At 36.3% G+C, this 26827-nt stretch overlaps 1 protein-coding gene across 2 annotated transcripts; it reads right to left on the reverse strand.

The window, feature by feature from the left end:
- Positions 1-22579: 22579 nt before the first annotated feature.
- LOC122278768 (G-type lectin S-receptor-like serine/threonine-protein kinase At1g11330) lies at positions 22580-26133 on the reverse strand. 2 transcript variants are annotated; one of them, XM_043088962.1, is made up of 7 exons: positions 24623-26132; positions 24360-24467; positions 24102-24268; positions 23818-24028; positions 23429-23666; positions 23188-23338; positions 22580-22977 (listed from the first exon to the last, which is right to left on the reverse strand). In XM_043088962.1, exons 1-7 carry the CDS (start codon positions 26058-26060, stop codon positions 22669-22671), a joined length of 2622 nt encoding a protein of 873 aa, XP_042944896.1. In that variant the 5' UTR covers positions 26061-26132; the 3' UTR covers positions 22580-22668. The 2 variants fall into 2 exon arrangements, with proteins under 2 accessions (XP_042944896.1, XP_042944898.1); XM_043088964.1 differs by lacking the exon at positions 22580-22977 and having other exon boundaries at positions 23187-23321; positions 24623-26133.
- Between the last annotated feature and the right edge of the window lie 694 nt (positions 26134-26827).

Here is a 26827-nt window from a genome sequence, read left to right on the forward strand (position 1 = left end):
AGGGGGCAGGGAGAAAAATTGTGGAAAAATATCATGAAACCGCTGTTTTCACTTCGTGTTAGTGACCTGTGCATATGGGCCAATCAGATTCCATGTCACCCCAATATTCCTAACTTAGTGTCTTGTTCTAATGGTACTTGTATTTCTTTTTTCTTAATTATAAACCATGACTAATGAAAAACAAAGGGTAAAATGGTAGAATGAGTTCACAAAAAACCTCCCATTACCATCACTACCACTGCTAGAAATACTATAGGTAAGGCAAAAAACGAAGCGATAAGAACAGCAACAAAAAAGAGGACAGCAACAAGACTTACGTTCAGGAGGATTGAAAGTTATCCACTTCCTGATCATCAACACCATTGCATAGATCACTATTGAACTTTTTCAATAATTATTTAATTTCCAATCACTTGAATGCAAATGTTCTTACCTCTTAGCACAAGACTTTAGTACCTGTTCTATTTGTCAGTGTACATGCACTAACAAAATCCCAAGTGAGAAAATGGTTAAAAAAGAGTCAAAGAAAAGGATACAACTTTAGACAGCAGAAAGCTTTAGTGAATTTAAAAGATCAACATATTGATGTAAAATGATCTAAAGATAAAGTCAGCAATGCTGCAGAGAGATGGAGTTTTTTTTATGAAACTCCATTTTTTGGTTGTTTGTTTGGTTGGCCTGTAGGAAAAGTCCAAGCCAGGTTCTAGGAAACTACAAACAGCAGAAAAACCAGGGGGATTGAAAACAGGAGGATTATAAAAAGGTTTATTAGCTAAATTTTTTTGGCATCAAAATTATAAAAAGGTATTTATGGCCAGATCTAGAGAAGTTAAAAATAGGGGGATTGAAATTCAGTATAGATATAAGCTAACCAGGCTTAGAAAAACCAAGTAATGAGTCCTAAAACTCTTTAATTATGATTCATTCTACTACAATATATAGAGCTAGCATTTCTCTCTTAGCATTAGAAGTAATTTCTTGTATTTTCTACAGAACTCAAATCCACCAATGGATCTGGGAGACATCGATCTTTTCCAGCTATTTATGGTCGTTCCTACAAAATTTTGAAGCCCGCAAACAGAGCAATGCTGAAAGTATTTGGTCTAGGTATGTAAGTATACAACAAGGAAAAAATCACAACAAAAGTAACTATTTCTATAGAAAAGTTCACAGAGTTTAATCTCGTGTTCTGCATCTACCCTTGGATTACAAAAAGATTTGTAATCGAACGAAAATCAGACTACTCAAAAACAAAGAAAAAGAATAAACATCTAAGATAAAAACTACACAAATCAGAAAGCTGTAAGCTCACATATAGAGAGAGAGAGAGAGAAAGAGAGAGTAACCTTGGCAAATCCGAGTGAGAGTTGGAGAGAGAGAGCATGACAGATAAAGTCAGAGAAACTGACCGGCGACGACAAGAAGACCGGCGGCGACGAGACTATGGCGTCGGTGGCAGCGCTTGGAAATCCCTTGAGAATCTTAAATCCCTAGAGAGACAGAGAGAGAGGGAGTGGCGAGAGTGACGGAAAGGGCAAAAATAAGGGTATTTAGAATAGTTACTACGGTGAGTAGAAGTCGCGGTAATAAGTCATTTAAATGCCAATTACGAAATTGTGGCAAACCTTTGTTGCTGTAACAAGTTATTAAAACGATCTACAATTACGGAACAGGTTATTTTTGGCAAAACTATTTCCGGCGACCAAAACTTGCGTGAAAAAGTGTTTAATTCTGGCTACATTTTCCAGTTAGCCAAAAAATCTCGACTGAAATGAAAATGTTATTTTTTGCGACGAAATTTGTCTTGTAGAAAATAAAGATAGTCCAATCTATTAATTTTTTTTGTAGTGTGTGATATTTAAAATAGGAAAAATGAGAAATTTACAACTCTTTTACAAATTTATTTCAAATGAAGCGTAGTTATGGTCGGAAGTAAAATGAGTGTAAAATAAAGTAGGTAAAAACTCCAAAAGCTGAGATATATGCTGGATCCCATGTATATGCATTGTTCTCCAATCACTACCTATAGTGTTACTCAATTAATTCAGACTTACAATATGAATAAAAATATTTATAGATTTCTGAGCTAATTAGAGGGCTCTAGGCTTCAGAGAGTAATATTGTTAAAATCAAAGTGCCTATACATGGCTCAAGAGAGTCATCTTGAATGTCGGAGCTGAAACACAAAGGGGCTAGAAAAATAGTTTCCTGTCGCAGATAAGTCCAAGCCAAAAGGAAAATGTTTTCACCACGATGAAATTAATTGGATACTAGAAGAAAATTTGTGCTAAGCATCTTGCACAAAAGAAATGATCATCATGGACGTGAATATATGTCCTTGTACTAATTTTGACGATGCATCTAAAGATGTTGAAGGAAATTAATGGTGTCATGACTACAACCCATTATAGAAGACACATGATCTAGTTCGTACATCGGTACCTTATTTAGCATGAATATTGAATAAGTCAATTTATGGGCTTGAATAAGCATCTACGTCTCGGAACATTTGGCATTATTTGGCAATAAAATCATTTAATTTTGATGAAACTTGTGTGCACTGGTATTTGTATTTTGTTGTATGCTAAATGGGATTAATTTGTCAAGAGACATGATCAGTTTGTCAGGATTTGTGTTCCCGGCCGGTATGGGTTAATTTGTTGTGGAGGAGTACTCAAGCTCGACGTTGGGAATTTATGGTCAGCAGGACACTTCAAGGCTGGAAAACTTTAAAAGCCCAAAATTCTCAGAATAGCAGAAAGACTGATATATGTAGATATATAATGAATGAAATTAATAGAAAGATGACTGGTTCAAAAGTGATACCACCGTGACTCATGTGCTATCTTTGAGTATCTATAAATTATGGATTACATGATGTCTTTACTAGGTTGAATTACAGCAGTGTTGCGTAAAGCTGGGCAACGTGATTTCCAAAGTATCTATACTTTTTTTTTTGGAAAATCAGATACCTCATTTCTCATTCAACACTACCAGAATTACTCATTTTGTCTACTTGGATACAAGGTTTTAACCACTCAGGACTATCCTCCATCCATACTATCTCCTCTTCACATTGAAGTGCAAACTTATCTAATTTATGTGCAACCATATTACATTCTCCAGGGGTGAATTGCAGTTTCCATCTAAGTCTATCTCTGCATTTCATCTTTATATCTTCAATGAATTGACCATACCAAGCACAACTCACCTCTTTAGATTGCACTTCCTTTATGATCTTCAATGCATCTCCTTCCAAAACAGCAGTCTGAATACCAATTTCCTCACAAACTTTGATTGCTCTCCCAGAGCATTTGCTTCAGCCAACACTATAGCTTTGACATCTGTCTTTGGCATACTCATTGCAGCTATATATGATTTCTCCATCATAGTCCCTTATTACTATTCCAGCTCCCATTCTCAAAGAAGACTCCTCAAACCCAGCTTCCCAATTTACTTTATATGATAACCGAGGTGGTGGTTCCCATTTTACATTTTTGTTTCCTGACATAGACCCAGAGAGAACATTTATGTCAACACCCTTTGCCAGTAAATACTTCTCTTGATTTGTAATAGCAGTTGTTATCACCTCTGCTGGACTTTGGAAAGAGTTTTGAAACACCAATTTATTTCTTCTCTGCCACAACTTCCTAAAGATAAATGCCAAGCTCTCTAATTCTTTTTTTTTCTTTTTTTTTTGGAATTTCTGAGAAAACTAAGTCCATGTGACTATAAAATCTTCCTCTCTGCATCATTTCTGTATTTGTCTCTTTGTCTTAGTCCACACATCAGAGCTTGCAACACAACTCCACAATGCATGCCCACTTGTTTCCTCCACCTACTCACATATTGGACATACTCCTGATTCTATTATTTTCCTCCCTATAAATGATGGACAACCACCAATTTTAGCATCCACAACTGAGCAATGCATGAAATATTTCTGCTTCAAGATGGTAACACCTAAAATTTCTAATCTGGTTGCTAATCTCCACAACTGTTTTGCAAGCATTGCCTTGTTAAAACACTCAATGTCTCTAAATCCCATCCCTCCATTTTTTTAACTGCTCATTCCACTCCATTTCCTCAATTGGATTTTACTATCATTCTTTAAGTGTTCCCACCAGAATTTTGCAATTAGTGATGATATTTCTTTGCACAATACTTAAGGAAGCTTGAAGACCCCCATAGCATATGCTGGGATAGCTTCCAATACAGATTTTATAAGAACCTCTTTTCCTACTTGTGTTAAGAAACTGTTTTTTCAATTATTTATCAGTGCCCACACACTTTCTCTTATAATTCAAAATGATTTGTACTTGGATCTACCTACCACACTAGGTAGCCCCAAGTACTTCTCAAAATCAACACTGCTTCTTGAACCAATCCCACCTACCAAACTATTTCTTAATTGTTGAGGAGTATTTGTACTAAAAAACACAGAAGTTTTCTGCTCATTCATTTTCTGTCCTGAAGCAGCTTCATAAGAAACCACGATATTTTGTCACTACCCCCATTCTTCTATTTTTTCCTTGCAAAAGAGGATACAATCATCCACAAACATTAGATGGCTAATAGGAGTTCCACCTCTAGCTATTTTTATTCCTTTCACCAAACCAGCTGCCTTAACTTGTTTAATCGTAGAGCTCAATCCCTCAACACACAAAAGGAATAGGTAAGGAGATAAAGGATCGCCTTGCCTAAGTCCTCTTGTTGGTATGATATGGTTCCTAGGTTGACCATTCTCAAGCACTGCATATTGCATTGTAGATAAACATTGTATAATCAGATTTACACATCTCTCATGGAATCCTAGTTTCAACATAACAGCCTTTAAGTACCCCTACTCCACCCTATCATAAGCCTTAGACATATCCAATTTAATTGCCATACTTCTACTCTTACCTCTTTGTCTATGCTTCATTGAGTGAAGGGCCTCATGAGCAATAATTATATTATCTGTTATCAGTCTTCCAGTAATGAATGCACTTTGGTTTTGAGATATTACTTCAGGCAGGACCAGCTTTAGTTGATTTGCAAGAGTTTTTGCAATAAGCTTGTAAAACACATTACAAAGACTTATTGGTCTAAACTCTCCTGCTAACATCGGATTCTTAACTTTTGGATCAAAACTAAATAAGTTACCTTGCTGATCCAGCTCTCCACCATTTAAGAAATTCAGTGCTTCATCACATACCTTGTCCCCAACCATATTCCAATACTCTTGATAAAAGGATGTCCCAAAGCCATCTAGACCTAGAGATTTGAAAGGGGCCATCTGTTTCAATGCATGCTCCACTTCCACTTTGTTTAAAACCTGCAAAAGAGCATTATTCATTTCATAGAGACCTTCTGTTCTAGAGATTCCACCCCTTGTTTTATTTCTTCATCAGTTGGTTGATTGGAAGTATAAACTTCTTGGAAGTTCTGTTGAAAAGCATCTTGTATGCCCCATTGATCTTCTCTTAACACAGATTGTTTGTCCTTGATCTCCACAATCCTGTTCTTTCTATATCTTTGTGTTGCACAGGCATGAAAAAAAATGAGTATTTCTGTCCCCACATGCATACCATGTTCTTTTTGCTCGTTGTCTCCATTTTATATCCTCTTCCTCCAATAATATCCCCACTCCTTCTATAAACTCCTTATCCTCACACTATTTTCGCCACAACAATTCTCTTGAAGTCTTTTTAGTAAGACAAATTTCTCTTTAATCACCTTGTCCATTTGTTTGTTGTAGTTCTTATTCCATTGCTGTAATGATTGACTGCACAGGTTCAAAGATGCTCATACTAAATTTGTCTCCCATCTTCATTTTTCTTTTATCACTCTCAACACTGTTCCTCCTTCCTCCACCATGCCTCATATCTAAACAATTTATTCCTCATTTGATTCCTTCCCATACCCTCCCTAATAGATAAAATCAAAGGTTTATGATAAGAAAATCTTGCCACTTGCCTGTCCACTAAAACATGACTATACACCTCTCTCCATCTCTTATTTGCAAAGGCCCTGTCCAGTCTTTCCTTTGTGTAGTTTCCTTCTTCCTGATTATTACTCCAAGTAAATTTGTCTCCCTTAAAACCAAAATCATAAAGTTCTACTACTTTTCTGAAAGATTCCATCTGATTTTCAAGTCTTAGTCTTCCACCCCACTTTCATTCTAAAGTAAGATCTCATTAAAACCTCCTATGATGCACCAAGGATCAGGTCCCTCATTAATTGCAGTAAATAGGTCTCATGAATGTTGCCTCAGTCCCACTTCTGAATAACCATAAAAACCTATCATCTTCCACTTCCTCTTTATCTGATCATCATATAACCACCCACTAATATGTCAGTGTGAGTAGTTTATAAGTTCAAATTGTACTGAATCCTTCCACATCACAGCTAAGCAACCACTTCTCCCCACAGAATCCACACCAAAACATCCATCAAAACCAGTTTTTCTTCTTATAGCTTATAATTTATTTACATACAAGTAAGTTTCCATAAGGAAAATTACTGTTGGGCACTTATCCTTCACAAGCATGTAAAGGTTATGAACTGTCAGAGGGTTCCTAAGCCCTTGGTAGTTCTAGCTTAAGATTTTCATGGTTCTCGACAGGGCTACTTCACAACCTCTGCCTGTGAGAAGATGAGCTTAATCTTCTTTCAACTTCTTGCTAGAGCCCTGATTTTGCCCCTCATTATAAAAGGATAAACCTGTTCTTTTACCTGTCCCTAGACCAAAGCTTGGGTTTGGTTTTGAAGTAGCCTTGCCTCTGGCTTGTCTCTTCCATCTCCCCTTTGGTTCAACATCTTTGTTCTTGCCAGCTTCCTTCTCATTTTTAGTTGACTCAGGTTGTAATTCCTCTTTCATACTACTATCCTCATAAACAGGTGTCGAGTCCAAACTTCTTTCTATTCCCACCTCTCTGTTAGAAACTATTAACTTTTCCTTTCCAGGCTGTATTTGGTCCACTATAGTTTCCCCAGCTTCAATTAACGAGTTGGTTGTGATATTAATACCCTTATTTTCCATCTCATACCACCTCTCCTTCACTACATCCTTTTCCATTTCAGTAGGCATAAATGAACCTACTATCTCAGTGCCTTCAATTCCCAACTCCTCCACTCCACACTGTAGCTCTCCTCCATACTCCAATAACCCTTCAGGATAGGCCTGTTGGCTCAAGAACCTGCCCCCCACTTCAGTAGACCCCTTACCACGAACACTCGAGTTCTCACTATAATCAAATATGGTTCTAACCCCTCTTCTTCCTCTACTTGTCTCTGCTCTGAGCCAAGAACCGTATCGATTTTCCTTCTTACTAAACTTCAAATTTCCTTTACTATGTGAGCAACCTTGGTTACCATGATAATACCTACCACAATTGAGGCAGATTCTAGGCAGTTTCTCATATCTTATTAGCACCCACATGCTTTTAGAGTCAACCTTAATTGTTCTACCACTAGCCACTTCCCTCTGCAAGTCCAGATTCACTCTGACCCTTAGATATTCACCCCATCCCACATCATCCAACGACACATCCACATCTACTACTTCCTCAAATGTTCTACCAATCAATTCTCCATACTTTTGATTCATACAATAGAGGGTAAATCATGAAGTTGAATCCAAAATAATTCAGAAGTGAACTCCACGGTATGAGATTGTATCAGACTGTTGAAATTCTTCAAAATAAAAAGATTTGCATAAAATAACCATGGCCTACCTGACATAACTCTAGCACGGGCATTCTCATTAGCAAAAGAAATAAGAAAAGTATTTTCTCCTAGTTCCACAAACTCCACCACCTTGTTAAAACCTTTCCAACTACACTTCTAGTCTCCCTTTCCTTCATTCCTTCCCACTTTTCCTCCTGCATCATTATCCCCTTGTTTTCCTCTTCATTCAATTTCATTTTATTCCAGACCACTTCAAGATCCTCCATCACTTCCTCACCTCACAAACTCACTATCTTATTTGAGAGGATCAAACAAATAGCACTGTTCTCACCTCTACTCAATAGACGTAGAGAGACTATAAACTCTCACCTCTTTCAATCGGTTTCTAGAGAAAGAGAGAAGACTCCAAAGTATATATACTTGTTTTGGGGGAGTGCCAAGCTCCAATGGTTTGTTTGTATAGGGTAGTGTTTTAAGGAAGTATGTTTTTTTTTTCTCTCTCTCTCTCTCTTAGATACCTAGCTAGAGTGTGAGTGTGTGTGCATGCGCATGGGTTTTGAAAGTCGTGGTAGTGATAATGTTCATCTTGGGTTTCCTTTTTATTTAGTATGTTGACATCAAGCTATTTATACATTTCTTTTAATAGGAAAACAACTTCATATTCATTAAATGTAGACATTACAATGAATGTTTATCCAGCCATATGGCTTGGGATACATGAGAAGGAACACCATCCCACCACATCTACTATCTACAACATTCCAAGCATGTCTAGCAAGCTTATGAGCAACCTCATTGTCAAGACGATTGACATGTTGAACACTACAATCTTGGAACATCTGTATAAGTCTTCTAATTTCCTGCACTAATACTTGTTGAGAAGCAAAAGTATTAGTTTGCAGCTCAGAAATCATCATTAAACAATCATTTTCATGAATGAGCTTTTGAATCCCCATATTTGCTCATAATTGCAACCCCCGAAGCATGGCAAGGATTCCAGCAGTAGTAGGATTAGAAACTTCATCTTCGATTTTGCTTGTTGCCAACACAACATTCTCTCTTAAATCTATGAGAATAATGCCCACCCTAGCCTTCTTTTGATCATAGAACATGACAAAATCTACATTGAGTTTAAGGAAACCTATAGGTGGAAGAAGCAATCAATAGCATGTCTACTGCTTGGGAGTTGGGTTATGCCTTTTGTTGTGAGGCACTTTCTTCAGTGAAAGACAAAATCAATTACCTAAGCAGGTTCCATACATGCCTTCTCATGTACCATTTTGTTTCTTCTAAACAAAAACCCCATGCAATCATTACAAATGTAGTCAACTCGTCCACCGCACCTTCATTCTTTCTGCTCAGAGCCACTTCCCTGAAGGATATATTCTGATCCACATTTTAAAGAATAGGCAAATATCTAGTCCTCTGATCCTGAATACTAGGACAGTGTAGGATGGCATGTTGCAGATCCTCCACCAAGCTTCCTTCTTCTTAGATTATCCAAAGTTGGCAATCCATCCCTAGATGCTCTCCATACAAAAACTTTAAATTTGTTGGGAATTTTCAGCTTCTATAGAGCAGACCATAATAGATTGTAGAGGTTAGTATTCTATGGTTCTCTATGATTTTCCTCTTTGCTGGCTATTAAAACTCTATAGGCACTCTACACATTAAATCTGTCACTTTTTTCCTTGTTCCACATCCACTTATCTTCCTCATCACTTGGGCATGGAGCAATTTTTAAGATCTCTGCAACTAAATTTTGATTGAATAGAGCTCTAATTCTGTTGACATCCCACTACTTTCTGTTGCCTTCAATTAGATCACCCACCTCGGCTTCAATTGAATGAGACTCTGCATAGGTAGTATCCCTCTTATAAACTCGATGGCCATCCTTCCAATCCTAGCAGTCTTGCCATTTCCTATACTCCATCTTTCACCTTTAAATAGAAGATGCTTTGCCTCCCAAATTCCTCTCCAAGCATAAAAAGGATTTGCACCTAAAGGAGCATGAAAGAACTGAACTTTTGGAAAATATTTGGCCTTATAGATTTTGAGCAGCAAGCTACCTTTCTCTTGCAAAATTCTCCAACCTTGCTTAGCTAGCATCGTTGGAGAATTTGGCCATGTAAAGAACATGTAGGGCTTTAAATCACAGGCCTCCTCTATATTTGGATTCACACATCTTAGCCCAACTCATACCAGAATCTGGCCATCATTGATTCAAGCATAGTACATAGGCTGCCTAGGAGTTTGAAATAGCTCATTGCATAGGTTGGGGATAGAAAGTGCCACAACTTTGATCAATACCTCCCTTTCCCCTTTCTTTCCAGCCTTGAAGCTTCAACTAGAAACCTATGTTTAATCTCAGAGAAAGCATGAGACTTTGACTTGCCAATCACAGATGGCAAATTGAGATATTTTTTATACTGTTCTGCCTGACCAACACACCACATTAACAGAATTTCTTGTTGGTTCCCCACTAATACATTTGTGCTAAAAATCATTGAAGTTTTCTCCTTATTAATTTGTTGGCTTGAGGCACTCTCGTAATGCTGCAACAATGATTGTAACCTTCTATTTGTTTCTATCTTAGCTTTGTAGAAGATGACACTACCATCTGCAAAGAGTAAATGGTTGAGACTTAGAGCCCCTCTATAGATTTGTACCCTTGGGATAGAATTAGACCTGTCAGCTTTCTTCAAAAGGCTAATGAGACCCTCCGTCAAAAGAAGGAATAGATAAGGGGATAGGGTATCCCCTTGTCTCAAGCCTCTAGTGGGAACAATATGACCTTTGGGTTCTCCATTTATTAGAATAGAAAAGGAAGCACTTCAAAAGTTTGGACTTTGTGACTTGAAGAGGAAGGTGACCAACAGTATGAATGAGGAGCTGACTAGAGGCAAATGAACTCGGCAAGTCACAAAGTCCAATTTTACTGTTGGTCACCTTCCTCTTCAAGTTCTCAATAATGTCCATTGAGCCCCTTTGCTTAGAAGTAGAAAAAAGAGAACTGAAATGGCTAATGATTAGCCTATCCCCCTTCATTCCATACACCACATTCATTTTGTAACTTTAGAATGCTTTTCTTTTTTTTTTCTTTGTGATGCTTTAGCATGAAAAAACTTGGTATTTTGGTCACCTTCATCTAGCCACATGGCTCTCTCCTCTCCCTAGCCACAATTGAACATCATCCCTAGCTAAGATGGCAACTTGCCTATCAACACCTCTAGGGTCACCCTCCTACATCAATTTAAGGTTCTGTTTGCCTTCTGAAGTTGACCATGCACCCTACCAAACTTGTGTTTATTCCACAAATCCAGCTGTTGACTACACCCTTTGATCATATCAATTACTTCACTCATACTACTCTATGAAGTCCCAAGCTTCCAAGTGTGTTCTACAATCTATGAACAACCGTCCCCTCCAAGCCACATTATTTCAAATCTGAATGGCCTTTTCCTTTTTTTGAACCTATGAACAACATCTAATTCTAACCAAATGGGTAAGTGATTAGAATAAGCTGTTGATCCATGAATGACAATGGACGGCCCTTTGATATAATTGACACCACTTGGAATTTGCTAAAAAATGATCAAGTCTCTCACTAATAGTTGACAAGCCACACCTTTTATTACACCAAGTGAACATAGGGCCTATAAATCCCAAATCTCTAAGTTCACACTCAGTTAAAACCTTTCTAAAATCAAGTAGTTGCTGTTCATGTCTATTTCTACCCCCCACCCCCAATTTCTCACTCTGTGTTTTTTTATTTATATTTGTTGTTTTGCTTTCATTTTATATCACATGATTGGTTGTCTGTGTTGCTTACTTATTCTTGTGCACTTTGTTTTCTTTCGTTCGATTTATTGAGAACCATGTCTCTCACTAGTTGGGGGGTAGCGTGTGTGCACAGATTTTAAAAAGAAAAAATTGCATTAACGTGATGTGCATTGATACATATATGATTGACACACACTTTATTTCTAGTACTTTGTGAAATTTGAGCACCTTGTGACTCACTCAAAAATGAGTAGCACCAATGCTATCCCAAGTGCAGGAGGATGTCGTGTAATAATTAGGAATAAATTCCTAGATCGTCTCCTCAGGAAAAGTTACTTAAAATTAAACTCGTTGAAAAAATGTGAAAAACTTCACAAAGAGAAAACAAGAGGATGATATGTGCAATGGATGGAAGAGGTTACTAGTCATGGACTAGATTCATATTTTTAGAGTTTTGATTGTCGGATTGGAATGTAAATGACTAACAGATTAAATTCAGAGATTAATAAAACTAAATTAAGAATTAAACTAGATTAGAAAGTAATTGACAAAACATGCATTGAAAATTGAAAAGCCTCAAAATCAATATTCTAGGGTTTATCATTGTATCTAAATCACAAATTCTCAAATTAAACCATAACAATTGTAATCACTATTAAAATGAAAGCTTAATGAAACAATAAAAATAAATAACATGAAATAAGTAAACAACAATTAAATTACCCAACTAAAACAAAAACAAAAGCTCTCTACCAAACCCTTCTTGCAATAAATTAAACTAGTACACTTAATTAAAAACTTCTAAAACAATTCCTTTATTTCATGAAACAAACTAACACACTTGAAAGAAATTAAGGTATTACAATTAATGAGATAAAATTCTAAAACAATTCTTAATACTTAATAAAAATTCTTAAAACAACAAAGCATTGTAGGCAAAAATAAAAACTGCCGAATACCAATCTATATTAGGAAAGAAAAGTCAAAGAAAATGAAATGAAAATTATGCTACTTAAACTGAAGAGAAAGAAAATAAACTCAAGGTTGCCCTACTGCTATATACGGAAAACACTGCCAACTAAAATCTGGAACGAAAAGTTGAGGCAAACTAAGAACGAAAAAAAAATGTGCAATCCGAATGAGAGAGAGCCTCCCTTCTGTCCATCTGTCTGTAAAGAAATCAAACTACAAGAAAAATAGAGCAAACCAGCCGCCTCCGTCTGCAAGATAAAAAGAAAGAAAGTAAAACTATAAAAATAAAATGCGAAAGCTCCTCCACTACCCCTGCTGCTCCTCTCTAAACCAAAAGCCAGAAAAATGAATGAAGGAAAAAGTGCAACTTCAAGAACTCAGTTGCTCAACTGTAGCCGAATGAAAACAAAAAAAAACAATAACTCCCTCCAGCTTCTAAACGGAAAGAAAATAAGTAAACAAAACTCCTGCTGCCGCTAGTCTTCTAAATGAAAAGAAAATAATTCAAAAACTAAAACTTCCTCCTGCTGCTGCTGCTGCCAGTTAATAAATAGCTGCACGTCCAGTATTCATTCCCTGCTGCTGCTGCTTTCCGAGTGTGCTGTCTGAATGAGTGGTTGCTGCATGGTGTTGCTATTGATCTCCTGCTGCACGTCCGAGTGGTCTGCATGTGTGAGCTGCTGTGGGTCCAGCTGTGTGCTGTCCGAATGAGGCTGGTCTGCTTTCTGTTGTGTACATGTGTGCATGCATGTGTGAGTGCTGTCCGAAGGGTGTGTGAGTGTCTTTGCTGCTGTGTTTGTCTGCAATGTGCTGTATGCTTTCTGTCCAGGTTGCTGCACATTCAGGTTGCTGTCCATGTGGTCCGAATGAGTTGCTGTCTGCATGTGCATGGTTTGTTTGAGTGCTGTCCGAATGATGTTGCATGTCTGCATGTGTGCTGTCCGAAAGCTGCTATCTGCTGTGTGAGCTGGTGTGGTTTATTGCATGTGAGCTGCTTGGAAAAGAAGGAATAAATAACTCAGAAGCTTGCTGCTGCTGCACGTTCAGGTTGCTGTCCATGTGTAAGTTGGTCCCATGCATGGTCCGAATGATGCTACATGTGTGATTGGCTGTCAAAGCATGTCCGAGTGAGTGCTTTGCTTTGCTGCTGTCCGAGTGAACACATGTGTTTGTTCTGCTGCATGGTTGCATCGTGTGAGAGGCTGCTGTCACGTTTATTGCATGTGAGCTGCATGTGTAAGTTGGTCCCATGCATGGTGTCCGTGTGGTAAGCAAAAGCAATGACTCCTCGGGCCACAGGAGGCAAAACCAACTTCAAATCATATTCATAGTACGCAATTCCCACCACTTCCACTAACCAGTGGCCAATCTTCAAACCTCAGTTAACTGGCACAGAAAATGACCCCCAAGAAAACAAAGCAAAAATCCACCTAGAAATTACCTGGTTAAGTCAGATATTTCCTTGTACTTCCATTGAAGAAAAAAACAAATAGAGAGATTTTTCATACATCATCTAACAAACCCATGTCTCTCTCTCTGCACGTCTCCCTCACTTTGCAGCTTCCAAAGAAGTATTTGCAATTGGGGGAGAGAGAGAGAGACAGAGCAACAAGGAGAATAATGGTACAAACACAAATGATAATAGAAAGCAAGAAAAATTATGGACTAGAATGCACAGTAATCAATAGTTGGTAGAATTCAAGCAGAAATTCATGCTTTTAATCAATTAAAATCACAACTTTGATTTATTCACTTAAACCATTTTTCCATTTAAAACCAATAATAATGTCATGATGAATTTAAAATACATTGGTTTTAAATAGCTAAAATATGCAATATTTCAGCTCAATCACCTTGGTGGAGTGGTTGAGCAGAATTATTTTGTAAAAATTTATTTTCAAGCCTGAGCATAGAGCATGATTTCTGATGCATCATATTTTGTTGATATATGGTTTGAAACACCGGGTTGCTATATTTATTGAGATGAGATTTGGTAAGATTTATATAGAACGAAGGAATAAGTTTGAAGGATATTTTGCACATGCTTACACTTGTAGTATTCATCATTTACTGTCCACTGATTTAACACAGGAGAAGTAAACTGCAAGACTACCAAACCATGCTAAAAAAAGGAAAGAAAAAAAAAAGAATGAAAGAAAGAAAGAAAAAGAAAAAAAGGGATGAGAAAAGAATCGAGAAAAAAAGAAGAAGATAATAAAGGCAGCTTAGTGAACTTTCCTAAAAGGGTTAGAAACAGTTACCCTAACTTTGGGAGTTGAGTGTTCAACCTTTAAACAGAGTTGGCATGAAAACTGCCAGTCCTTGGGCTTTGAGGTAGTTAGAATCGGCAATGATTGTTCTTAATGTAGAAAAATCCTATGGCAAATCCTAGCTAATAATGAAGAATGCACAACCGTGTAGCTACACACATGTCTGAGTTCTGAGACATTTTCTCTAATTTTATGTGAATGATTGTTGAAACAGTCTTGGTGGGTATAGCTCCTGGGGTTGAGTAGTCATGGATCACCTTTTGTGAGAATTCAGAGTTGTGTTTGATTACTTTTGTTTGGATTTCGATCTTTATGCAATGTTCATCTCAACTAATTTTTACTATTTTACTCAAGGATTAGCAAAACGTTAGTTGGGGGGTGTGATTGAACTGAAATATTGCATATTTTATACATTTATAACCAATATATTTATTTAATTACATTATTATTGGTTTTAGATAAAAAAAAAAATAATTAAGATGCATAAATCTAAGTTGTGATTTAAATTGGTGAATAGCATAGTTTATACTTAATTTTAGAACTTGTGATTTAATTGAGCAATTTTTCTTTATATGCACACATATTTTTATTTTTATATATTCTATTTTTTATTTTATTTTATTTATCTTTATATGCAGTCATGGGCCAAAAGAAATGGAGTTTTGAGCTTTTAAAAGTCACATGCTTGAGGGGCCCATAGGAGGTTTTAAAATTCATTATTTTAATTTGAAAAGTCAATGGCACGGCAACACATATTTGGACTTGGAACAAGGGATGCCACACATATTTTCACTGGAGCCCAGTCCATTCATGCTTACGGGACCTAGAGCGTTGCACATATATAAATTTTCTTTGGCATTTTGGTTTATGTAGCGCCGTACAGAATGAATTTGATATTGGGACTTTGACCTGCGCCAAGCACATAATATCTCTTGGGGGCCATTTCAGCGCCGCATCAATTTTATTTTTTTGGGCATTAATTGATTCACACGGCACACATATTTCTCTTGGACAGATTTTCATTTTCAAGCACATAAGGATAGAGGTGTTTGGGTCTGCACTGTAGAGCCGTTGAAGAGCTCCTTGAGGGGTCCAATTGCTGCTACAATCGAGCCTCTCCTTCACTGCTTTCAATCTTCATCTCCATCCATTTGGCTTGCTTTTTTCATTCCCTACTTTTTATTTCATTTCAATTTGAAGTTTATGGTATATTCTTAATATTTTTGGCTTAAAAGTTTGGGCATTTTATTTGATGTTTATTTTATTTTATGTTAGTTATTTTTCTTATTTCTTTAAGCTTCCATTAAATATGCACTACAATTGCATCTTAGATTGATTAAAGGTTAATTAGGACTTAAATAAATTCAGATTTATTATTTAATTTTCAGATTAATTAAAATTATTTAGCGTAGTTGGGTCCTTAATTGTTAACTTCAATTTGTTAGTTTTCTACATTCCATTTCGACACTCAAAAATCTAAAAATATGAATCTAGTCTATGACTATTTATTTCCATTGCACTCTTCCATTCATTGTACATACCACCACTTTTATTTGTGAAACTTTTCACTATTTTATATGAGTTTGGATTTAAACAACATTCACCGAGGAGACGATCTAGAAATTTTATTCCTAATTATTACACGACATCCTTCTAAACTTGGGATTGTGCTACTCATTTGAATGAGTCAGCGCACTGGGAAATTTCACAATAGCTACCGAGTTCAATAATGATTGGTCTAAACACGCCCAGCTACATGACAAGCCAGAATGTCCATTACACCACGGAAGAGAATTGCCAGAGGACCCCATTTTTGATAATCCCACCGAATTAAAGAAAGAATTGAACTCTTCCACAGCTAGAGGTGACCTATGTTGACCTCCTTGACATTCAGAATCCACCCAAATAATGTTGAAATCCCCATAAATGAGCGAAGAAGACCCGCTCGGAATATTAGTAGCTAAAGTAGGCCAAAGTTCTCTATGGCCGATATATGTATAGTGAGCATAGACAAACGAAATGCAAATCAATTTTCCATCTCTCGAATACTCCACTGAAATGTGTTGAGAGCCCTGATGAAGAACTTTGACATTTAAGGCCTCCTTCCATAAAACCCATAATTTTCCATTTTCAGTTTCATTAGAAATACCATTCAACAATCAAAGAGACCATTGAAGACTCCATATTCTGCTACCAAGCAAGAAAGGCTCAACAATAGCAATAATACTAGATTTAAATTTATAGACTAGCTTATGAAGCCTAATCTTAGAGGTGCCAAGACCTCTTAAATTCCAATACAAAATTGAGCTTAACATTGATTAAATTTGGGAGGCCTACTTCGAGACTTGGTAGAACTCCTCAATTGTGTAACTTTCTCATCCTTGATTTTCTTCTCATTATCAAAGGCATAATTTTTTTCCTTTTGCTATGTGTTCTATTTTATCATCTAGATTAGTTTCAAAGCTAGCACATATATGGACATCATTCTCTAGCCCATCGCCAGAACAAGACCCCTCTAGAATGATCTCTTCAACTAGTTGCACAAAGTGACCCTCAACCTCGGGAAGAGTTTTCACGACCCCTATTTTCTCCTTACTTTCAGATGAAGAAATCTCCATAACAGAAATAGGGACCGACGACAAAACATGATCAACAGGGATAGCAACATCTACCTCCATCAACGTTCTTAGTCACTGTCAAACCTATAGAGACCTGGTGCGTATCAAGTTTTGGGTTCTCTATCATCAACTCAGTTACTTCCGTATTGATTAATAAAGTCCCCACATCATGGATGCCATTATTATCAGTCGGTGGATGCGATTCATCACTACCCACCAAACCATCTCCTGAATACTTCATTCCAATGTCAATATTAGCCTCAAGCAGAGCTTCATTAGAATTAATAGTTGGGGTCGCAGTTATTTGGCCATTTGCACTAGAATCACCATTCTAATGGCCATTTGGCCATTAGAATTAATATTAGCATCAACCCGTCTTTAACTTGCTTGTGGATTTTAGCTAATATGAGATAATTCCATTACATAAGAAAGATATTGAGGCTGAAATTTTTGATACGATAGTTAAGAAAAAGGTTGACTCATCTAGAATATCAACAGATGATGAGAGCGAATGGTCAATTGAAACTTATACAGATGATTGACCTGTTTTGGATGTATTGGTAATGTATAAAGTCCCCAAGATGTGAAAGAGTTTATCAATAATGAATTTATGCACCTTTGGCTACGAGTTGATGACATAAAATGTGATACCCCATATTTTCGTGCATTTTAATTAAATAATTATTTTATTTATTATTAGTGGTTCTCTTTTTTAAAATTTATCATAATTTTCAGAGTATTATTTTATGATTACTAAGTTGTGAAATTTATTTTAATATGCTTTTCTTGATATTAATTATTGTTTAATATTTAAATTGCTCTCTATTTTAATTTAGTTTATTGTTGGGTTTATTGTTTATTTTATTAATATTTAATTGTAGTGTTTTTATTTATCTTTTATCTATTTTATTGTGTTTTTTTATTTTTTGGACCTCTTCTTTTTCAGACTGGGCTTGTTTTGCGTGTGTCTACTTCTCTTTTGGGCTTAGCCCATTTGGTTTTGGAAGCCCAACCTATGGGCTTTTCAGCCCGGCCCTCTCATCCTCAAATGACGTCGTTTAGCTGAATTGCCCTTAAGGATTTGTTTCTTTTTCTTCTTCTTCCTTGCCACACCACTGCCTTTCTTCTTCCTCTTCATTTTTGTTTTTCTTTTCTTTTGCAAATTTTGTTGGTATTACCTTTCTTTCTTTTCCTTTATTTGATTCCCTTTTTCTTTGTTGCAAATCGTGCCTCTCCCTACTTCTTTCTAGTTTTTTTCTCTTCATCTGGTTTCTTTTCCCTGCAGGTCAGCCCATCATGCCATTCCTTGCTCAATTCTATCTCTTTCCCTCATCCTTTGGTATTCTGAATTTAGGTTGAGAAACCCTTTACATTTAACCCGTGCCCTATTTTCTTCTCCAAATCCATGTGCCATGCATTTGGTTGTGCTCTATTTTGGCCCCAAACCTTGCTCTGTTTTGGCCCCAAACTGTGCTCTATTTTTGGCCCCAACCTGTGCCCTGTTTTGGTCCAAGATGTGAGCTCCATTTTGGTCTTGCTTGGTTGTGTGTTCTCTTGCATTGAAAACCATTGTCCAACCATTTATCTTCTAGTTTTTTTCTTGTAAATCAGCCCACCTTTCCTTCATTTTTCACTTTGAATTTCCTTGATTTCAAGTTTCATTTTCAGTCTCAAAAATCATTCTTGTTGGTGATTTTATTTGAGGTTTACTTTTGGCATTAATCAGGTGCTTGTGCATTTCGTTCTTCTAGAGTTTTTCCTTTTCATCATTGTAAGTAATTTTTCAAACAATTTAATGAGATTTAAATACATTTTTACACTAATATATTGTTCTACAATCTGTTTGGTTGTGCCAGCCTTGGGTCCAAGGAGTGTGGATTTTTGTGTCTGATTGGAGATTGGGTATATTTGTAGAGTTTGGTGGTGTTTGAGTTTCTTTTATCTGTTGTGTAGTGTGTCATGACATCCACTATTATGTTTCATGCATTTTCATGTATTAAGAATGAAAACTAGGATTTCATGTTGAGAAATGATTTTAGGTGCGTGCGTATCACGATCCCAAGCCGAGATGGGGCATTATCACGGTGGAGCTCCTCTGGTCACTCAGAAGCAGATAAAACTGAATGACATCCCATGGGTTATCACCAGGCCACAACGGGATCAGACGAAATAGTAACGCTCTCGTGCCAAATCCATAGCCCCTCTACTAGTGAGGGCTAAAGGATGCCTAGTCACAAACATGCTGAGTACGGAGCTGGGCATCGCTCGTTTCGAAGTCACATGCACGGTCGTTACACATGATGTGACGAAAGGAGTCATGGTGTGCGGATGGTTCTTAGAGGAGATTATGGTGCATATGGGATAATTAGATATGTGGGCCATTTTTTGGGAAAATGAAATATTTTGATAAATGGATATGTGAACCATTTTCGTAATTTTATACTTGGGCCGTTTACTGAGAAAATGGTAGTTATTTCTTTAATAGACTTGTTTTGGGCCAAATGGGATTTTTGGCATGCATTGTAAAAATGGTCATTTAAAAAAAAATGATTGTTTTGGTCTCATGCATATTTCAGCATGTGCATGCATACATGTTGATTGTTTAAATGTATTTTTATCTCTTGAGTTGTTCGATTGGTTACTTACTAAAACTCATAATCACATGTGATATTCTTATCATGCGGCTCTGTTTTACAGAATCGCAGATTTTGATGCAGATAAGGACATCGAGCTTGAGGTACCTACTCCGCCAGTGGAGTGACCTAGGGTTGCTTGTTGGGATGGGATTTATTTCCCCTTTATGGCTATGTATTTTGTCTTTGTAAGATATTTTACTGGATAACTATATAACCTTTTGAAATGCTTTTAGTTTGGTGAATCTGTATTTAAAATTCTGGTACTTAGTTGATTATTCTTTATTTATCCGATATGATTTTTGTTATACATTTTCTGCATGTACACACACTTAGCACTTGTCGTTTGGGGTGTGTGACCCGTGTTATCATCATCCCAGCGTTACAATTCCCGCCTTTCCGTACATGAGAGTCAGGGGTGCCACATAAAATCCCCCAAGATGTGAAAGAATTTATCAAGAAGTGTTGTTTGGTAATGTTGAATTTATTTCTAAAATTATTTAATATGTATGCAAAATATGGAATATGCAAATAATAATTTTTTGTGTATATGTTGTTTCAATGATAATTTCGAATTAAAGTTTGATCGCAGAGAAGAGCGTAAAATTGTTGATGAGTTTATGTATAATGCATTCTATAAATATAAGATAATTTGTCATGAGCATTATAATAAGTTTGAGAACAAGGACGAGGCACGCCAACATCCTTTTCAAGATGTTTGACCTTCCAATTGGAAAAGACTTTGTGACATATTTGAAGATCTAGCATATAAGGTAAATTAGTTGTTTTATGCGTCATATTTTATAATTTTTCCTTACTAATATTTATAACTTCTATGCAAAAGCGAGGTTCTATAAATAAAATAAATAGATTGAAGTTGAAGATTCATCATCATGCAGGCTCAAAATCTTTCCATAGCCTCTCTAAGAAATTGGGAATGCTATTTTATATATTTGATTATATATAGTTTGTTATTTGGATGTATTATAATGACTTTATATATATACAATATGTGTCTTGTGACAAGAGCCAGGTACTAATTACGATCTAACAAAATTATATATTGCATCACATATTGATCGTAATGGAGAGAGGACTCATCTCGACCATTGTCAAAATATTTAAATATTATTATTTGTTTTAATTAAACATATTTAAATATTTGTGCCAATATTAATTCTTTGTCTTATGTTTAGGAAAAAAAAGGTTACCCTACGTGCTGAATATTCGTCAGATCAAAATTTATCAACATGTGATGTTGAAATTTTTACAATCTATATTAAGAATATTTGAGAGGTTTGGGTTACTGTGTCAAGGCTTCTATCTCTTCCTCATCGTCCAATAATGCCCTCAACAGCTCTAGAATATTAAAGGAAGCAAGACCTGAGATCGAGGAATTTAGGACAATGCAGCATGAGTTAGAGGCTCAATTGGTGCAACAAGCAAACATAGATATGCGAATTAAACAATAAGAACAGCAACAAGAGGAGTTCAAGAGAGAGATGCAACTACAAATGAAGATGCTTATGGAACAATTCAGGCCTCCAAGCAATTGATTTACATTATACATACAAATTTTATATCTATTTCTATACGATGAACACTAGTACTATTTTATTTATTTTGTTTGCACTTATGAGATTACTTTTATGTGTATTGAACAAATTATTATGCATTTTTTTAAGATTTTATGTATGTGAATTTGGTTTCTCATTATTGGGTAAAATCAAGTACTTTCTTCGAGCAACCAAAAACTTTTCAAACGAAAGTAATCAAACCATTCGAATAGTGATACAGAACATTCGAACGTAATCCGTAATAGACGTTCAACAACACTCATAAATTGTTCGAACGTTACAATCATTCATATGCTTACTGACGACATTGAACATGACATCGAATGCGTTCAAACAAAGTTGTATGTTCGACCACCAAAATTAACTGCTTTTTCATTCGAACGAATTTATTTTGGTCAACCACTCACGAAGTATGGGCGAACATAATTCATGGTCGAACGTAATGGTTTTACCATTTGACCAGAAATCTAGGACAAAACTAAAACTAAAAATATTTTTCCGTTCAAACCCTATCAAACAGTTTTGCTCAATTTTATCCTAAAAAATGTTTTTTGGAAAAAATTGATTTTCATCCCAAAAAGCCCTTTTGGAACATTGATATTGGGATGACCTCAAGACGAATTTTTTTCGTCCCAAAGAAATTTTTTCATCCCAAAAAACCTCTTATGTTGTATTGTTTAAATCTGTTTGAAGAAAAACCTGAAAAGAAATAGTTGAACCCTAGTTCAATAAGGCTGAAGGCAGGAGGCTTCATGCCATCAATCATGAGCTGGTGCAAAGGAGTTACCGAGCTCACTTGGTCGACAAAATAGTGACTGTTAAACGAGTACGCCACAAAGTAAGGATTATGCTCTCCAATTTTGACAATAAACCTTTCCTCCATAAAAAATAAAAATAATAAAAATAAAAATCTAAAAAATAAATAAAATTAAAAGTGAGGATTGAAAATCAGAATTCGTTGATTTTAGTCTATTAAATGCTCTGATTTTGTGACAATATCAGGGTTAATTGAGAAGATCATGACCTGAAACCTATAAATCTCTTAAATCATAGACTGACTTAGTAAGAACTAAGAATTATATTCACCAAATAAATGCAGGTTCTATCGAAATGATTGTTTCAAACTTTTCAGAGTACATGTCATCTATCTACCATGAACCATTGTAATAGTGACATTGTTGACACTGCCTCCTATTCGTAGGCGATTTGACGACTCCCTTTCTGCAGCAACTTGAGTTGCAGTGAATACAGGTTGCTTGGGATGAGGCAGCTGAATAATCTCACTTTTCAGCATGGAAATAGCAACATGCACACTTGGCCTATCTTTAGCGAAATCTTGCACACACAACAGCCCAACATGTATACATCTCAATATCTCCATTTCAAAGCATGGTTCTGATATCACGGGATCTATTAAAACAGCAATATTGTCTGTCTCCCACATTTTCCATGCCTGTAAACATGAAACATGATTGGAATTATTTTAGTATGTTAGAGAAAAAATACTTGAGATTCTTCAACTTGGATACTGATACAACATGATCTTCTGGCAACATCTGATTCACACTACTCTCTATCAATACAAAGGGTATATACTAAAATATTATGCAAAGTAAGCAATCAAGGTTTTCAAAAAAGAGGTGATAAGATAAGAGAGACTTACAAATCTTAAAAGACTCGTGATTTGCTCATCATAATAAAAACTAGTGTTTCTTCTTCCACTCACTATTTCAAGTAATAATACTCCAAAGCTAAAGACATCTGATTTTTCTGAAAAGCACCCTTCCATTGCATATTCTGGGGACATATATCCGCTGAGCTCGAACAATTGAATAGATATAGGTATTGTTATCTCCAATATTAGCAATAGTATGTAATTGAATTGAGCAAACAAAGATACTTACTATGTTCCGGCAACCCTTTTAGTATTGGCTTGGTCTTCATCACCTCCAAAAATCCTGGCCAATCCAAAATCTGATATTTTTGGATTTAGCTCTTCATCCAATAATATGTTACTTGCCTTTAGGTCCCTATGAATAATCCTTAATCTCGAATCCCTGTGAAGGTAGAGTAGACCTCGACCAATTCCTTCAATAATGTTGAAGCGTTTTCTCCACTTCAGAAACTCTCGTTTGGCTGGATCTAATAAATTTAATCAAAAAAAAATAAGAAAAAATAAAATGAGGATTAGACATATCACAACCATAAATATCATATTTCGACTCGTGAAATACATAATCCTAGACTAGCATATATTTAAGGATACTAAAATGAGGCACCAGAATTAACTAACCAAAAAGAAATGTGTCCAAACTTTTGTTTGGCATGTATTCATAGACCAACATCTTTTCTTCTCCTTCAACACACCCACCAAGGAGTCTAACAAGATTCCGATGCTGAAGTTTAGAAATCACCACCACCTCATTCATAAATTCTTCTAGCCCTTGTCCTGAAGTTCTTGCGAGTCTTTTAACTGCAATTTCTTGTCCATCTGGCAATTTTCCCTATAAAAAAACAACCCAATGACTATACAATCAAGCTATTAAGCAATAAGCCTCTACGAGGTGCAACCATTACCCTGTAAACGGGACCAAATCCACCCTGTCCAAGCTTATTAGATTGATGAAAGTTGTTTGTGGCACTTGCGAGCTCCTCACGACTAAGTATCGGTAGCTCCTCAAGTTTGTCTTTGTTCATGCTGACTGCAAGATTTCCTTCACCATGAAATTTTAGATATATTCCTCCTATTTTGAACAATTAAATTTCATTAGTTTTCTTTTTCCTTGATGGTTTAGCCATCTGTAAATAACTAAGCTGAAGGAATATGCATTATACCATTTCGTTTAGCCATCCTATTGCATAAAACGAAAGTGCAAATGGCGATGAGCATTGATCCTATGACCACTGTGACAGTGATGATTACTTTCAATTCTCCCTTTTTATCTGCAAATCAGAAGCATCAAACTAATTCATCCCAAGTAGGCTACAAGATAACTAGTTTTTCTCTATTCTCTTTTTTATGGGCAGATACATGTCCTGCATGAATTGAAGCGTAATATAAACTTCGAAAATAAAAAATAAAATAAAAAACAACTTACCAAGTTCTGAATAGGCCACACGAACATAAAGATCAACTCCTCCAATTGAAAACTTTTGTGAGTCTATCAAGTCACTGCTCCAGGACATACACCCAACGCCAGATTCATATGCGTAAGCTACACAAGAACAATCCTCCAAACACTGGTATCTACATTCATCCTCCATGTTAGAGGACCAATTTGCAAAGTCTGGCGTTTTCATCATCGTCACTCTCAAAAACCCATCCTTTTGGCCTTCTTCTCCACCAGTACTGTTCACCCTCGTACACTGCAAGGGTGTCCTCCTCACACACCCGCTAGACCAATTTCTTCCATTCCATTCTTGTATATTCTTTGGCTCAAACCCCTCTAAACAGCTGCAAATTGGTGAATTTTGTGAGTTACAATTTCCAAATGCCCCGCACTTGCCATAAATATCGCATTCTGACATCAAAGATGACCACGTGACTCCCCAATCCTTCCCATTAATGGAGCTAAATTCCTCTAGATTTCCTTCGGAACTCAAGGTATAATGTGATAACATAGAATTGTTTGAAAGATCATAAGTCAAATAGAATGTTCCTTCTTTGTCGTCTACTAGACTAAATCCATCAAGATATAGAGAATACATGGTCGGTATTCCAATAAATTTCCGACTGTTCCATGGACCACTACGCCAATAGGGTTTGCCGTTATTCCAAATGAACATTTCAGGAAGATTGAAAAGGTAAATACCTGCAAAAAAGGCTCCAACGGATGGATCAGATGGCCTCTTCCATGATGTTAGCTGCACATTCTTGCCTGTTATTGTATCGGTAATCATTTTCATCTTTGGCAGTAATGAATCAGAAGGATGTTGGAAACTCTCCCATAAGATTGAACCGGTATTGTTTTCTTTCAAGACAAGGTTCCCGGAATCTGAAAGCTGAGCACTTGGATTGGAAACTGAATTTGTAACATTTGATGACCAAATAATCCTCTTTTCTTCATCTAATACCACTAGATTGCCATCTTCGGATATAGTAAGAATCCCAGAGGAAGTCTTTAGGGGCCTGTCTCTATTAGCAACCCATACGACATAAGACGCATTAACTTTAGCATACCATATCCCAACATACCTATAGGTTGAATTTGAAGGGCTGAAAAATCCCAGTTTAAAGTCACCGCCATTGGAAATTATGATTTCAGGGTCTTTGATGAATTGATGTGCTGTGATAGTGTCTATGGTACATCCAAACTCCAAACAAGAAAGAGATATCAAGAGTACTAGGAGATATGACAAGTTTCTGGTTCGAACGAGTCCCATAACTTGTCGGATCGATTCTTCATGTTTGTGGAAGTGAAGAAGTCGACTTTGGATGCCAAGCGCATTGCTGATTTGTTGCTTCTTCTCTTCATACTTCTGAATCTCTAATGTAGCAGGGCGTGATATCTCCATACTCCTGTATATTATTTGCATAGAATTTTCAGATATCACTATCCTGTTTTGAACCCTTCAAATTTCAAACTTGAACAAATTTCCAGTGACATTATTTGGATTTTTCTAACCTTATCAAAAGCCACCAAAAGTCATGATGAATCATTGAAAAGTACTGGCGTATCGCCGAATACTACTTAATTTTAATAATGTAATTGTATATTGCATCATGAGGAGTTTTTTCTTCACGGCACATGATAGTCAATGATCTATATGTGATATTTGTGGGTTTACTTGAATATCCTGGTCTAACATGTAAACGACCTTCATTTAATCTAACAATAAACAAATCGAGTTTAAAAGTATATTAGTAAAATGTCAGAGACACCAAGTCCAAACTATTGTTATTCTATTCAAATTCTACATTCATCCTCGAAAGCAGATGACCAATTTGCCAAATTCTACATTAGAACGATCCTTGTAATTCATTTATAAGATTAAATCCATCGAGAAATCGAGAATTACTGGTTTGTAGTCCAATAAAGATCAGACCATTCCATGGCCCACCATGCCAGTAAGGGCTACTGCCATTCCAATTGTATATTTCTGGAAGATTAAAAAAGGAAATACCGAGAGAAAAGGTTCCAACGGCTGGATCTGACTGGCCGATCTTCCATGATGTGAACTGCACTTTCTCGACATTTATAATTGTATTAGTACTCATTTTCATCTTTGGTAGCATTTCTTTGAATTGGCAACGTTTTCGTGCAAGACAAGGTTCCCGAAATCTAGAAGTTGGGCGCGCGATT

The sequence above is a fragment of the Carya illinoinensis genome, chromosome 10, assembly GCF_018687715.1.
Source record: "Carya illinoinensis cultivar Pawnee chromosome 10, C.illinoinensisPawnee_v1, whole genome shotgun sequence".
In the NCBI taxonomy this organism is placed as follows: domain Eukaryota; kingdom Viridiplantae; phylum Streptophyta; class Magnoliopsida; order Fagales; family Juglandaceae; genus Carya; species Carya illinoinensis.

Excerpts from the sequence above, each read along its gene's own strand:
- LOC122278768 (XM_043088962.1), bottom strand. The coding sequence starts at position 26,060 with ATGCAAATAATATACAGGAGTATGGAGATATCACGCCCTGCTACATTA. Across the intron at positions 24,468-24,622 it reads TGTGGCCTATTCAGAACTTG|ATAAAAAGGGAGAATTGAAA; the intron begins GTAAGTTGTTTT and ends TCTGATTTGCAG. Across the intron at positions 23,667-23,817 it reads TTTGGACACATTTCTTTTTG|ATCCAGCCAAACGAGAGTTT; the intron begins GTTAGTTAATTC and ends TAAATTTATTAG.